This window comes from Dendropsophus ebraccatus, chromosome 5 (assembly GCF_027789765.1).
Source record: "Dendropsophus ebraccatus isolate aDenEbr1 chromosome 5, aDenEbr1.pat, whole genome shotgun sequence".
NCBI lineage: Eukaryota > Metazoa > Chordata > Amphibia > Anura > Hylidae > Dendropsophus > Dendropsophus ebraccatus.
The window spans coordinates 353,788-369,061 of NC_091458.1; the positions used below are offsets into that span (position 1 = coordinate 353,788).

Consider the following 15,274-nt stretch of genomic DNA (forward strand, 5'->3'; position numbering starts at 1 on the left):
GGGACATATTTCGCTCTTAAAGGGTCCCAGGTCGCTCTTAAAGGGACCCAGGTCGCTCTTAACCCCTTGCCGCAAAATGACGTTTGGGGAACGTCATGTAAAGTAGGTAGTTAATGCAACATGACGTTCCCCAAACGTCATGTTGTTCCTGCCTCCCCCCGCAGCCCGTAAGTGAGATCGGGCAGCGGGAGGAGGCAGGATCACACCACATCCTCCCGCTGCCTCTGCCCGGAGGGGAGCCGCGCTCCCCCCGGGCAGTTAACCCCATAAACGCCGCGGTCGATGCGACCGCAGCGTCTATGGGGGAGATGTGGTGTTGGCCGCTGATCGGGCGGCGGGAGGAGGCTGCAGGACGTTGCCTCCTCCCGCCGCCACTGTCACAGTGTCCCCTGGCCCCCCTTCCACTGCCGCCGGTACCGGAGATCGCCGATATCAACATTTTACCGGCAATCTCCGGTACCGGCGCCGCCGACAGCTTTCATCTCCCCCCACCGTGAATCCACGGTGGGGGGAGATGAAAATGTAATAATCAGACCCCAGATCAGCCCCCCTAGTGCCCCGATCACTAACCCGCTCCCTCCCCGGGCGGCCATCAGATCCAAGATGGCCGCCCCCATCCCTGAGAACAAACGATGTTTGTTCGCAGGGATGGAAATGAAAGAATGATCAAAGCCCCATGCTCTCCGCCACCGGAGGTAGCGGAGAGCATGGGGCAGTGATCGGGGACCCCCCTGTGTGGTCCCGGAGCAGGCGATCGGCGGTATATACCATATACCGCCGATCGCCTGTTCCCAGTGCTGCCGGCACTTTTTATCCCCTGTCACCATAAATCATTGGTGACAGGGGATAAAAAGTGTTACAGTGTCGCCCCCCAAGTCACCCCCCCTGTCACCCCCAGTCACCCCCGTCCCCCAGTCACCCCCCCTTCCCATTATACGTTACCTGATCCTGGAGCTCCTTCCTCTTCGGTGTCCTGGCTGCTTCTGATGTGCGCATGTGCGCCAGAAGCATCCAGCTCTGAAAATTTAAAGTGACAGAGACCAATTTGGTCTCTGTCACTAAACTATGATTACTGTGATAGAAAATATCACAGTAATCATAGTATTACAGTGAAAATGAATGGATAAAGTACAAAAAGTGAAAAACACACAAAAAAATAAAACACACACTTTTTATTATAGTAATAATTGCAGTTTACTCCCAAATTACCCCTAACCCCCCCAGATTACCCGTAACCACCGCACGTTGCCCATAACCGCCCCAGGTTGGCCGAAATCACGCCAGATTGCACGTAACCACCACACGTTGCCCGTAACAACCGCACATTGCCCGTAACAACCGCACGTTGCCCGTAACAACTGCACATTGCCCGTAACCACCGCACGTTGCCCGTAACCACCGCACGTTGCCCGTAACCACCGCACGTTGCCCGTAATCATGCCAGATTGCACGTAACCACCGCACGTTGCCCGTAACCACCGCACGTTGCCGGTAACCACCGCACGTTGCCCGTAACCACCGCACGTTGCCCGTAACCACCGCACGTTGCCCGTAACCACCGCACGTTGCCCGTAATCATGCCAGATTGCCCGTAACAACCGCACGTTGCCCCTAACCACCGCACGTTGCCCCTAACCACTCCAGGTTGCATGTAATCACAACAGATTACCCGTAACCACCCCAGGTTGCCCGTAATCACGCCAGATTACACTTAACCACCGCACGTTGCCCGTAACCACCGCACGTTGCCCGTAACCACCGCACGTTGCCCGTAATCACGCCAGATTGCACGTAACCACCGCACGTTGCCCCTAACCGCCCCAGGTTGCCCGTAATCACACCAGATTACCCGTAACCACTGCACGTTGCCCCCTAATCGCCCCAGGTTGCCCGTAATCACGCCAGATTACACGTAACCACCGCACGTTGCCCGTAACCACCGCACGTTGCCCGTAACCACCGCACCTTGCCCGTAACCACCGCACCTTGCCCGTAATCACGCCAGATTGCACGTAACCACCGCACGTTGCCCCTAACCGCCCCAGGTTGCCCGTAATCACACCAGATTACCCGTAACCACTGCACGTTGCCCCCTAATCGCCCCAGGTTTCCCGTAATCACGCCAGATTACACGTAACCACCGCACGTTGCCACTGACGGCCGCACGTTGCCACTGACGGCCGCACGTTGCCACTGACGGCCGCACGTTGCCACTGACCCCCTCCAGATTGCCGTAACCACCCCAAATTGCCAAAGACCCCCTCCAGATTGCCGTAACCACCCCAAATTGTCCGTAACCACCCCATATTACCTGTAACCACCCCAGATTGTCTGTAACCACCCCATATTACCTGTAATCTAATTTTTTTATTGTATTTTAGTAACTGCGCTATTCTAATAACTGTTACTAGCTGCGGTTTTGCTCCAGCAAATTGGCGCTCCTTCCCTTCTGAGCCCGGCTGTGTGCCCATACCACTTATGCCCACATATGGGGTACCGTTCTACTCAAGAGAACCTGCGTTACAGATTTTGGGGTTCATTTTCTTTCCTGTTCCTCGTGAAATTTAGAAATTTCCAACTAAAGGAACATATTACTGGAAAAATTCGAGTTTTTCATTTTTACTGTCTACTTTTGAATACTACTGTGGGGTCAAAATGGTCACCACACCCCAAGATGAATTCTTTAAGGGGTGTACTTTCCAAAATGGGGTGACTTATGGCGGGATTTTACTCCGCTGACACTACAGGGGCACTAAAAAATGCACCTGGCGCTCGGAAACTTCTTCAGCAAAATCTGCACTGAAAATGCTAATTGGCGCTCCCTTCCTTCTGAGCCCGGCTGTGTGCCCATAGAGTGGTTTATACCCACATATGCGGTACCGTTCTACTCACGAGAACCTGCGTTATAAATTTTTGGGTACATTTTCTCTCCTGTTCCTCGTGAAATTGAGAAATTTCAAACTAAACAAACATATTATTGGGAAAAATGTGAGTTTTTCTTTTTTACGCTCTACTTTTAAATACTTTCCTCTAATACCTGTGGGGTCAAAATGGTCACCACACCCCAAGATGAATTCTTTGAGGGGTGTACTTTCCTAAATGGGGTGACTTTTGGGGGGGTTCTATTCTGCTGACACTACAGGGGCTCTGCAAACGCACCTGGCGCTCAGAAATTTCTTCGGAAAAATCTGCACTGAAAATGCTAATTGGCGCTCCTTCCCTTCTGAGCCCGGCTGTGTGGCCATACAGTGGTTTACGCCCACATATGGGGTACCGTTGTATTCAGGAGAACCTGCGTTACAAATTTTGGGGTACTTTTTTTCTCTTGTTCCTCGTGAAATTGAGAAATTTCAAACTAAACAAACATATTATTGGAAAAATTCGTGTTTTTCATTTTTACTGTCTAATTCTGAATACTTTCCTCTAATACCTGTGGGGTCAAAGTGCTCATCCTACCCAAAGATGAATTCTTTGAGGGGTGTACTTTCGAAAATGGGGTGACTTTTGGGGGGATTCTATTCTGCGGACACTACAGGGCTCTGCAAACGCACCTGGCGCTCAGAAACTTCTTCAGCAAAATCTGCATTAAAAAAGCCAATTGTCGCTCCCTTCCTTCTGAGCCCGGCTGTGTGCCCATACAGTGGTTTACGCCCACATATGGGGTACCGTTGTATTCAGGAAAACATGCGTTACAAATTTTAGCATGCTTTTTTTCTCATGTTCCTTTTGAAAATGAGAAACTTTAATCTAAACGTATATATTATTTGAAAATTTAAATTTTCGATTTTTTTACGGCCTAATTGTGAATACTTTCCTCCAGCCCCTGTAGGGTTAAAATGCTCATTATACCCCTAGAATAATTCTTTAAGGTGTCTAGTTTCCAAAATGGGGTCACTTATGGGGGTTTCCAGTATACAAGCCTTCTAAATCCATTTAAAAAAAGAACTGGCCCCTAAAAAAAATCAGTTTTGGAAATTTTCACAAAATGTGATAATTTGCTAATAAATTTCTAAGCCCCGTAACACCCTTAAAAAGTAAAATATGTTTACCAAATTATGCCAGAATAAAGAGGACATATTGGTAATGTGATTTAGCAACTAATTTATGTGCTATGACTTGCTTTTTTAGAAGCAGAGAATTTCAGAAGTTCATAAAATGCAAAATTTTCAAATTTTTCATGATATTTTGATGTTTTTCACAAAAAATACACAAAGTAGTGACCAAATTTTGCTACTAATATAAAGTGCCATATGTGACGAAAAAACAATCTCAGAATCGCTAGCATACGTTACAGCATCACTGAGCTATGAGCGCATAAAGTGAGACAGGTCAGATTTTGAAAAATGAGCCTGGTCATTAAGGCCAAAACAGGCTGCGGAGGCAAGGGGTTAAAGCAGTAGGGTCCTAACCCTAATACTGCCCTAATACTCCATCGAGTACCCTAATACTGCCCTAATACTCCATCGAGTACCCTAATACTGCCCTAATACTCCATCGAGTACCCTAATACTCCATCGAGTACCCTAATACTACCCTAATACTCCATCGAGTACCCTAATACTCCATCGAGTACCCTAATACTCCATCGAGTACCCTAATACTCCATCGAGTACCCTAATACTGCCCTAATACTCCATCGAGTGCCCTAATACTCCATCGAGTGCCCTAATACTCCATCGAGTACCCTAATACTCCATCGAGTACCCTAATACTCCATCGAGTACCCTAATACTACCCTAATACTCCATCGAGTACCCTAATACTCCATCGAGTACCCTAATACTACCCTAATACTCCATCGAGTACCCTAATACTACCCTAATACTCCGTAGAATACCCTAATACTGCCCTAATACTCCATCGAGTACCCTAATACTACCCTAATACTCCGTCGAGTACCCTAATACTGCCCTAATACTCCGTCGAATACCCTAATACTGCCCTAATACTCCGTCGAGTACCCTAATACTGCCCTAATACTCCGTCGAGTACCCTAATACTACCCTAATACTCCATCGAGTACCCTAATACTACCCTAATACTCCATCGAGTACTCTAATACTCCGTCGAGTACCCTGATACTTCATTGAGTACCCTAATACTACCCTAATACTCCATCGAGTACCCTAATACTTCATTGAGTACCCTAATACTACCCTAATACTCCATCGATTACCCTAATACTTCATTGAGTACCCTAATACTACCCTAATACTCCATCGAGTACCCTAATACTACCCTAATACTCCGTAGAATACCCTAATACTGCCCTAATACTCCATCGAGTACCCTAATACTGCCCTAATACTCCATCGAGTACCCTAATACTGCCCTAATACTCCATCGAGTACCCTAATACTCCATCGAGTACCCTAATACTACCCTAATACTCCATCGAGTACCCTAATACTACCCTAATACTCCGTAGAATACCCTAATACTGCCCTAATACTCCATCGAGTACCCTAATACTACCCTAATACTCCGTCGAGTACCCTAATACTGCCCTAATACTCCGTCGAATACCCTAATACTGCCGTAATACTCCGTCGAGTACCCTAATACTGCCCTAATACTCCGTCGAGTACCCTAATACTACCCTAATACTCCATCGAGTACCCTAATACTACCCTAATACTCCATCGAGTACTCTAATACTCCGTCGAGTACCCTGATACTTCATTGAGTACCCTAATACTACCCTAATACTCCATCGAGTACCCTAATACTTCATTGAGTACCCTAATACTACCCTAATACTCCATCGATTACCCTAATACTTCATTGAGTACCCTAATACTACCCTAATACTCCATCGAGTACCCTAATACTACCTAATACTCCATCGAGTACCCTAATACTACCCTAATACTCCGTCGAGTACCCTAATACTACCCTAATACTCCGTCGAGTACCCTAATACTACCCTAATACTCCGTCGAGTACCCTAATACTACCCTAATACTCCATCGAGTACCCTAATACTACCCTAATACTCCATTGAGTACCCTAATGCTACCCTAATACTCCATCGAGTACCCTAATACTACCCTAATACTCCATCGAGTACCCTAATACTCCATCGAGTACCCTAATACTCCATCGAGTACCCTAATACTACCCTAATACTCCATCGAGTACCCTAATACTACCCTAATACTCCATCGAGTACCCTAATACTCCATCGAGTACCCAAATAGTACCCTAATACTCCATCGAGTACCCAAATAGTACCCTAATACTCCATCGAGTACCCAAATAGTACCCTAATACTCCATCGAGTACCCAAATACTACCCTAATACTCCATCGAGTACCCAAATACTACCCTAATACTCCATCGAGTACCCAAATACTACCCTAATACTCCATCGAGTACCCTAATACTACCCTAATACTCCGACGAGTACCCTAATACTACCCTAATACTCCATCGAGTACCCTAATACTACCCTAATACTCCGTCGAGTACCCTAATACTGCCCTAATACTCCATCGAGTACCCTAATACTACCCTAATACTCCGTCGAGTACCCTAATACTACCCTAATACTCCATCGAGTACCCTAATACTTCATTGAGTACCCTAATACTACCCTAATACTCTATTGAGTACCCTAATACTACCCTAATACTCCATCGAGTACCCTAATACTACCCTAATACTCCGAGTACCAAGCTCGCACCAGCACATCCGCTCATCACTAGACAGGACTCATGTCATGCTGTTCAGTAATTGGGGGTCTACATACTGGTCCTGTAGACATCTTGTGTGATGCATCCAGTGGTCTGGGTCTAATCCATGCTATGATTTCTACTATCTCAGGTAATCTGGGATGTGAAGGTCTCTCTTTCCTTGAACTCCTGAAGATGCCACCACAGCTGCTGAACGGGACATATGTGACGGAGGTTGTCCTTCTGGGACTGACAGATCGGCCTCAGCTCCAGACCATCATGTTCATCATGTTCCTCATCATATACACCCTGAATTTAGTGGGGAACAGCTGGATTCTGCTCCTTGTCACCCTGGACCCCACCTTGCACACCCCCATGTACCTTTTCCTGGGTAACCTTTCCTTCTTGGATATTTGCTTTTCCTCGGTTACGGTTCCTAAAATGCTCCAGAATATGCTGACCCATCAGAAAGGACTGTCTCTGAAGGCCTGCCTGACCCAGATGCATTTTTTCCATTTTCTGGGCAGTACTGAGGTTCTGCTCCTGACCGCCATGTCGTATGACCGATACGTGGCCATCTGCAGACCTCTGCATTATGCGGCAGTAATGAGCGGGAGCGTGTGCGTGTGGCTGTCCCTCAGCTCCTGGTCGGCTGGCTTTGTGCACTCTCTGCTCCACACTCTGATGATGTCTCAGCTACCTTTCTGTGGTCCCAACCAGGTGAACCATTTCTTCTGTGACATCAAACCATTGCTTGGACTGGCGTGTGCCGACACCACACTCAATGCCAGACTGCTATCTGTGGTGACAGGGTCCTTAGTCATGGGCTCCTTCCTCCTGACACTGCTGTCCTACATCCTCATTGGCTTCTCTCTTCTTCAGATCCCTTCAGCTGCAGGGAGAGTGAGAGGCTTCTCCACATGCACTGCTCACTTGATGGTTGTCATTCTTCTGTATGGTACGGCACTGTTCACGTATCTGCGTCCAGCGAGAGAAGAGTCTCTACAAATCGACCAGATTGCCGCCATCTCCTTCACTGTCTTCACTCCAATGCTGAACCCATTAATCTATACCCTGAGAAACAAGGACATACAGAGGACCACAAAATGGCTATTCAGGCTCGTAGTGTCGGAGGCATAGACAGGTTTCCCTCACTCAGCTTCCATATGATCACCTCCATCCAAAACTCACCCCCCTACTCTCCATATGATCACCTCCATCCAAAACTCACCCCCCCACAACCCTCCATATGATCACCTCCATCCAAAACTCACCCCCCTCTACTCTCCATATGATCACCTCCATCCAAAACTCACCCCCCCACAACCCTCCATATGATCACCTCCATCCAAAACTCACCCCCCTCTACTCTCCATATGATCACCTCCATCCAAAACTCACCCCCCTCTACTCTCCATATGATCACCTCCATCCACTCACCCCCCTCTACTCTCCATATGATCACCTCCATCCAAAACTCACCCCCCTCTACTCTCCATATGATCACTTCCATCCACTCACCCCCCTACTCTCCATATGATCACCTCCATCCAAAACTCACCCCCCTCTACTCTCCATATGATCACCTCCATCCACTCACCCCCCTCTACTCTCCATATGATCACCTCCATCCAAAACTCACCCCCCTCTACTCTCCATATGATCACCTCCATCCAAAACTCACCCCCCTACCCTCCAAATGATCACCTCCATCCAAAACTCACCCCCCTACCCTCCATATGATCACCTCCATCCACTCACCCCCTACTCTCCATAGGATCACCTCCATCCAAAACTCACCCCCCCACAACCCTCCATATGATCACCTCCATCCAAAACTCACCCCCCTCTACTCTCCATATGATCACCTCCATCCACTCACCCCCCTCTACTCTCCATATGATCACCTCCATCCACTCACCCCCCTCTACTCTCCATATGATCACCTCCATCCACTCACCCCCCTCTACTCTCCATATGATCACCTCCATCCAAAACTCACCCCCCTACTCTCCATATGATCACCTCCATCCAAAACACACACCCCTACCCTCCATATGATCACCTCCATCCACTCACCCCCCTCTACTCTCCATATGATCACTTCCATCCACTCACCCCCCTCTACTCTCCATATGATCACCTCCATCCAAAATTCACCCCCCTACCCTCCATATGATCACCTCCATCCACTCACCCCCCTCTACTCTACATATGATCACCTCGATCCACTCACCCCCTACTCTCCATAGGATCACCTCCATCCACTCACCCCCTCTACTCTCCATAGGATCACCTCCATCCACTCACCCCCTACTCTCCATATGATCACTTCCATCCACTCACCCCCCTCTACTCTCCATATGATCACCTCCATCCACTCACCCCCCACAACTCTCCATATGATCACCTCCATCCACTCACCCCCCACAACTCTCCATATGATCACCTCCATCCACTCACCCCCCTCTACTCTCCATATGATCACCTCCATCCAAAACTCACCCCCCTCTACTCTCCATATGATCACCTCCATCCACTCACCCCCTCTACTCTCCATATGATTGCCTCCATCCAAAACTCACCCCCCTCTACTCTCCATATGATCACCTCCATCCACTCACCCCCTCTACTCTCCATAGGATCACCTCCATCCACTCACCCCCCTCTACTCTCCATACGATCACCTCCATCCACTCACCCCCCTCTACTCTCCATACGATCACCTCCATCCACTCACCCCCCTACTCTCCATATGATCACCTCCATCCACTCACTCCCTCTACTCTCCATATGATCACCTCCATCCACTCACCCCCCTCTACTCTCCATATGATCACCTCCATCCAAAACTCACCCCCCTACTCTCCATATGATCACCTCCATCCACTCACCCCCTCTACTCTCCATATGATCACCTCCATCCAAAACTCACCCCCCTCTACTCTCCATATGATCACCTCCATCCACTCACCCCCCTGCTCTCCATATGATCACCTCCATCCAAAACTCACCCCCCTCTACTCTCCATATGATCACCTCCATCCAAAACTCACCCCCCTACCCTCCATATGATCACCTCCATCCAAAACTCACCCCCCCTACTCTCCATATGATCACCTCCATCCACTCACCCCCCCTACTCTCCATATGATCACCTCCATCCAAAACTCACCCCCCCTACTCTCCATATGATCACCTCCATCCACTCGCCCCCTCTACCCTCCATATGATCACTTCCATCCACTCACCCCCCTCTACTCTCCATATGATCACCTCCATCCACTCACCCCCCACAACTCTCCATATGATCACCTCCATCCACTCACCCCCCTCTACTCTCCATATGATCACCTCCATCCACTCACCCCCTCTACTCTCCATAGGATCACCTCCATCCACTCACCCCCCTCTACTCTCCATACGATCACCTCCATCCACTCACCCCCCTCTACTCTCCATACGATCACCTCCATCCACTCACCCCCCTACTCTCCATATGATCACCTCCATCCACTCACTCCCTCTACTCTCCATATGATCACCTCCATCCACTCACCCCCCTCTACTCTCCATATGATCACCTCCATCCAAAACTCACCCCCCTCTACTCTCCATATGATCGCCTCCATCCACTCACCCCCTCTACTCTCCATATGATCGCCTCCATCCAAAACTCACCCCCCTACTCTCCATATGATCACCTCCATCCACTCACCCCCTCTACTCTCCATATGATCACCTCCATCCAAAACTCACCCCCCTCTACTCTCCATATGATCACCTCCATCCACTCACCCCCTCTACTCTCCATAGGATCACCTCCATCCACTCACCCCCCTCTACTCTCCATATGATCACCTCCATCCACTCACCCCCTCTACTCTCCATATGATCACCTCCATCCACTCACCCCCCTCTACTCTCCATATGATCACCTCCATCCAAAACTCACCCCCCTCTACTCTCCATATGATCGCCTCCATCCACTCACCCCCTCTACTCTCCATATGATCGCCTCCATCCAAAACTCACCCCCCTCTACTCTCCATATGATCACCTCCATCCACTCACCCCCCCTACTCTCCATATGATCACCTCCATCCACTCACCCCCCTCTACTCTCCATATGATCACCTCCATCCACTCACCCCCCTACCCTCCATATGATCACCTCCATCCACTCACCCCCCTACTCTCCATATGATCACCTCCATCCAAAACTCACCCCCTCTACTCTCCATATGATCACCTCCATCCACTCACCCCCCTCTACTCTCCATATGATCACCTCCATCCACTCACCCCCCTACTCTCCATATGATCACCTCCATCCACTCACCCCCTCTACTCTCCATATGATCACCTCCATCCACTCACCCCCCTCTACTCTCCATATGATCACCTCCATCCACTCACCCCCCTACTCTCCATATGATCACCTCCATCCAAAACTCACCCCCTCTACTCTCCATATGATCACCTCCATCCACTCACCCCCTCTACTCTCCATATGATCACCTCCATCCAAAACTCACCCCCCTACTCTCCATATGATCACCTCCATCCACTCACCCCCCTATAGTTTCCATAAGATAAGGGCTGTAGAGTCGGAGATAGTTTTCACTGGAGTTGGAAAAAATGTAGCGACTCCGACTCCAGCTTAAAAAAAATCTTTAAAAATTTTACAATTGAGTTTTCATCTGGATTTTATAAATAAATGAATATAATTTATGTTCTATCAATCTACGGACCTTATTTATAACAACCAGAAAAACCCTTTCTCACATACAGTATATTTAGTTTCCTCCATATACCAGTAATATACCACTGGCCCTATTACATAAGGGTGGTCGGGGAATATACCAGTAATATACCACTGGCCCTATTATATAAGGGTGGTCGGGGAATATATCAGTAATATACCACTGGCCCTATTATATAAGGGTGGTCGGGGAATATATCAGTAATATACCACTGGCCCTATTACATAAGGGTGGTCGGGGGATATATCAGTAATAGGACACTGGCCCTATTACATAAGGGTGGTCGGGTAATATATCAGTAATAGGACACTGGCCCTATTACATAAGGGGGGTCGGGGAATATATCAGTAATAGGACACTGGCCCTATTACATAAGGGTGGTCGGGGGATATATCAGTAACAGGACACTATCTCTATTACATAAGGGTGGTCGGGGGATATATCAGTAATAGGACATTGGCCCTATTACATAAGGGTGGTCGGGGAATATATCAGTAATAGGACACTGGCCCTATTACATAAGGGTGGTCGGTGAATATATCAGTAATAGGACACTGGCCCTATTACATAAGGGTGGTCGGGGAATATATCAGTAATAGGACACTGGCCCTATTACATAAGGGTGGTCGGGGAATATATCAGTAATAGGACACTGGCCCTATTACATAAGGGTGGTCGGGGAATATACCAGTAATATACCACTGGCCCTATTACATAAGGGTGGTCGGGGGATATATCAGTAATAGGACACTGGCCCTATTACATAAGGGTGGTCGGGGAATATACCAGTAATATACCACTGGCCCTATTACATAAGGGTGGTCGGGGGATATATCAGTAATAGGACACTGGCCCTATTACATAAGGGTGGTCGGGAATATATCAGTAATAGGACACTGGCCCTATTACATAAGGGTGGTCGGGGAATATACCAGTAATATACCACTGGCCCTATTACATAAGGGTGGTCGGGGGATATATCAGTAATAGGACACTGGCCCTATTACATAAGGGTGGTCGGGGAATATATCAGTAATAGGACACTGGCCCTATTACATAAGGGTGGTCGGGGAATATATCAGTAATAGGACACTGGCCCCATTACATAAGGGTGGTCGGGTAATATATCAGTAATAGGACACTGGCCCTATTACATAAGGGTGGTCGGGGAATATATCAGTAATAGGACACTGGCCCTATTACATAAGGGTGGTCGGTAATATATCAGTAATAGGACACTGGCCCTATTACATAAGGGTGGTCGGGGAATATATCAGTAATAGGACACTGGCCCTATTACATAAGGGTGGTCGGGTTATATATCAGTAATAGGACACTGGCCCTATTACATAAGGGTGGTCGGGGTATATATCAGTAATAGGACACTGGCCCTATTACATAAGGGTGGTCGGGGAATATATCAGTAATAGGACACTGGCTCTATTACATAAGGGTGGTCGGGGGATATATCAGTAATAGGACACTGGCCCTATTACATAAGGGTGGTCGGGGAATATATCAGTAATAGGACACTGGCCCTATTACATAAGGGTGGTCGGGGGATATATCAGTAATAGGACACTGGCCCTATTACATAAGGGTGGTCGGGGAATATATCAGTAATAGGACACTGGCCCTATTACATAAGTGTGGTCGGAGAATATATCAATAATAGGACACTGGCCCTATTACATAAGGGTGGTCGGGGAATATACCAGTAATATACCACTGGCCCTATTACATAAGGGTGGTCGGGGGATATATCAGTAATAGGACACTGGCCCTATTACATAAGGGTGGTCGGGGAATATATCAGTAATAGGACACTGGCCCTATTACATAAGGGTGGTCGGGGAATATATCAGTAATAGGACACTGGCCCCATTACATAAGGGTGGTCGGGTAATATATTAGTAATAGGACACTGGCCCTATTACATAAGGGTGGTCGGGGAATATATCAGTAATAGGACACTGGCCCTATTACATAAGGGTGGTCGGTAATATATCAGTAATAGGACACTGGCCCTATTACATAAGGGTGGTCGGGGAATATATCAGTAATAGGACACTGGCCCTATTACATAAGGGTGGTCGGGATATATATCAGTAATAGGACACTGGCCCTATTACATAAGGGTGGTCGGGGGATATATCAGTAATAGGACACTGGCCCTATTACATAAGGGTGGTCGGGGAATATATCAGTAATAGGACACTGGCTCTATTACATAAGGGTGGTCGGGGGATATATCAGTAATAGGACACTGGCCCTATTACATAAGGGTGGTCGGGGAATATATCAGTAATAGGACACTGGCCCTATTACATAAGGGTGGTCGGGGGATATATCAGTAATAGGACACTGGCCCTATTACATAAGGGTGGTCGGGGAATATATCAGTAATAGGACACTGGCCCTATTACATAAGGGTGGTCGGGGCTATATCTATATACACCTATATCTCTATATATCTATATACACCTATATCTCCCTATATCTATATACCTACATACACCTATATCTATATACACCTATATCTCCCTATATCTATATACCCATATACACCTATATCTCCCTATATCTATATACACCTATATCTCCCTATATCTATATACCTACATACACCTATATCTATATACCCATATACACCTATATCTCCCTATATCTATATACCTACATACACCTATATCTATATACACCTATATCTCCCTATATCTATATATCTATATACACCTATATCTCCCTATATCTATATACACCTATACCTCTCCCTGTATGTTTGTGCCCTGGTGATCTGTGTTGTGTAATAAAGTTAATGAGTAAACAGAAAGACGAGGAACAACCCTGTGATGGGTGTGGAGAGTCCTCAGTGTGCACAATCACCCATCCTCCTCCTCACCCTCACACCCATCCTCCTCCTCCTCACCCTCACACCCATCCTCCTCCCTCACCCTCCCTGCTCATCCTCCTCCTCCCTCCTCCTCCCTCCTCCTCCCTCACCCTCCCTGCTCATCCTCCTCCTCCTCACCCTCACACCCACACCCATCCTCCTCCTCCTCCCTCCTCCTCCCTCACCCTCCCTCACCCTCCCTGCTCATCCTCCTCCCTCCTCATCCTCCTCCTTCTTCTTCTGCTCTCACTTCCTCCAGGCAAATCAGTCTCAGCTGAGGAGGAAAGAGATAAATACACCGAGGTAAGTGCACAAATCACACAGCTCACTAATCACACTACACACTGACATCACACTATACACTGACATCACACTATACACTGACATCACACTATACACTGACATCACACTGACATCACACCATACACTGACATCACACCATACACTGACATCACACTATACACTGACATCACACTATACACTGACATCACACCATACACTGACATCACACTGACATCACACTATACACTGACATCACACTATACACTGACATCACACCATACACTGACATCACACTATACACTGACATCACACTATACACTGACATCACACCATACACTGACATCACACCATACACTGACATCACACCATACACTGACATCACACTATACACTGACATCACACTGACATCACACTGACATCACACCATACACTGACATCACACTATACACTGACATCACACCATACACTGACATCACACCATACACTGACATCACACCATACACTGACATCACACCATACACTGACATCACACTATACACTGACATCACACCATACACTGACATCACACCATACACTGACATCACACTATACACTGACATCACACTATACACTGACATCACACTATACACTGACATCACACCATACACTGACATCACACC

General features: G+C 47.6%; 2 protein-coding genes across 2 annotated transcripts in view; both read left to right on the forward strand.

Moving 5' to 3' along the window:
- Positions 1-6,869: 6,869 nt before the first annotated feature.
- Positions 6,870-7,814, forward strand: LOC138793311 (olfactory receptor 12D1-like). The gene has a single exon (XM_069971835.1). It carries the CDS (start codon positions 6,870-6,872, stop codon positions 7,812-7,814), a length of 945 nt encoding a protein of 314 aa, XP_069827936.1.
- A 6,717-nt stretch (positions 7,815-14,531) lies between these two features.
- The window catches only part of LOC138792172 (aldehyde dehydrogenase family 3 member B1-like), a 110,511-nt gene continuing 109,768 nt past the window's right edge, over positions 14,532-15,274 (forward strand). The window contains exon 1 of the mRNA XM_069969275.1: positions 14,532-14,636. The gene's annotated coding sequence lies outside the window, so the exon portion shown is untranslated. The remainder of the gene's footprint in view (positions 14,637-15,274) is intronic.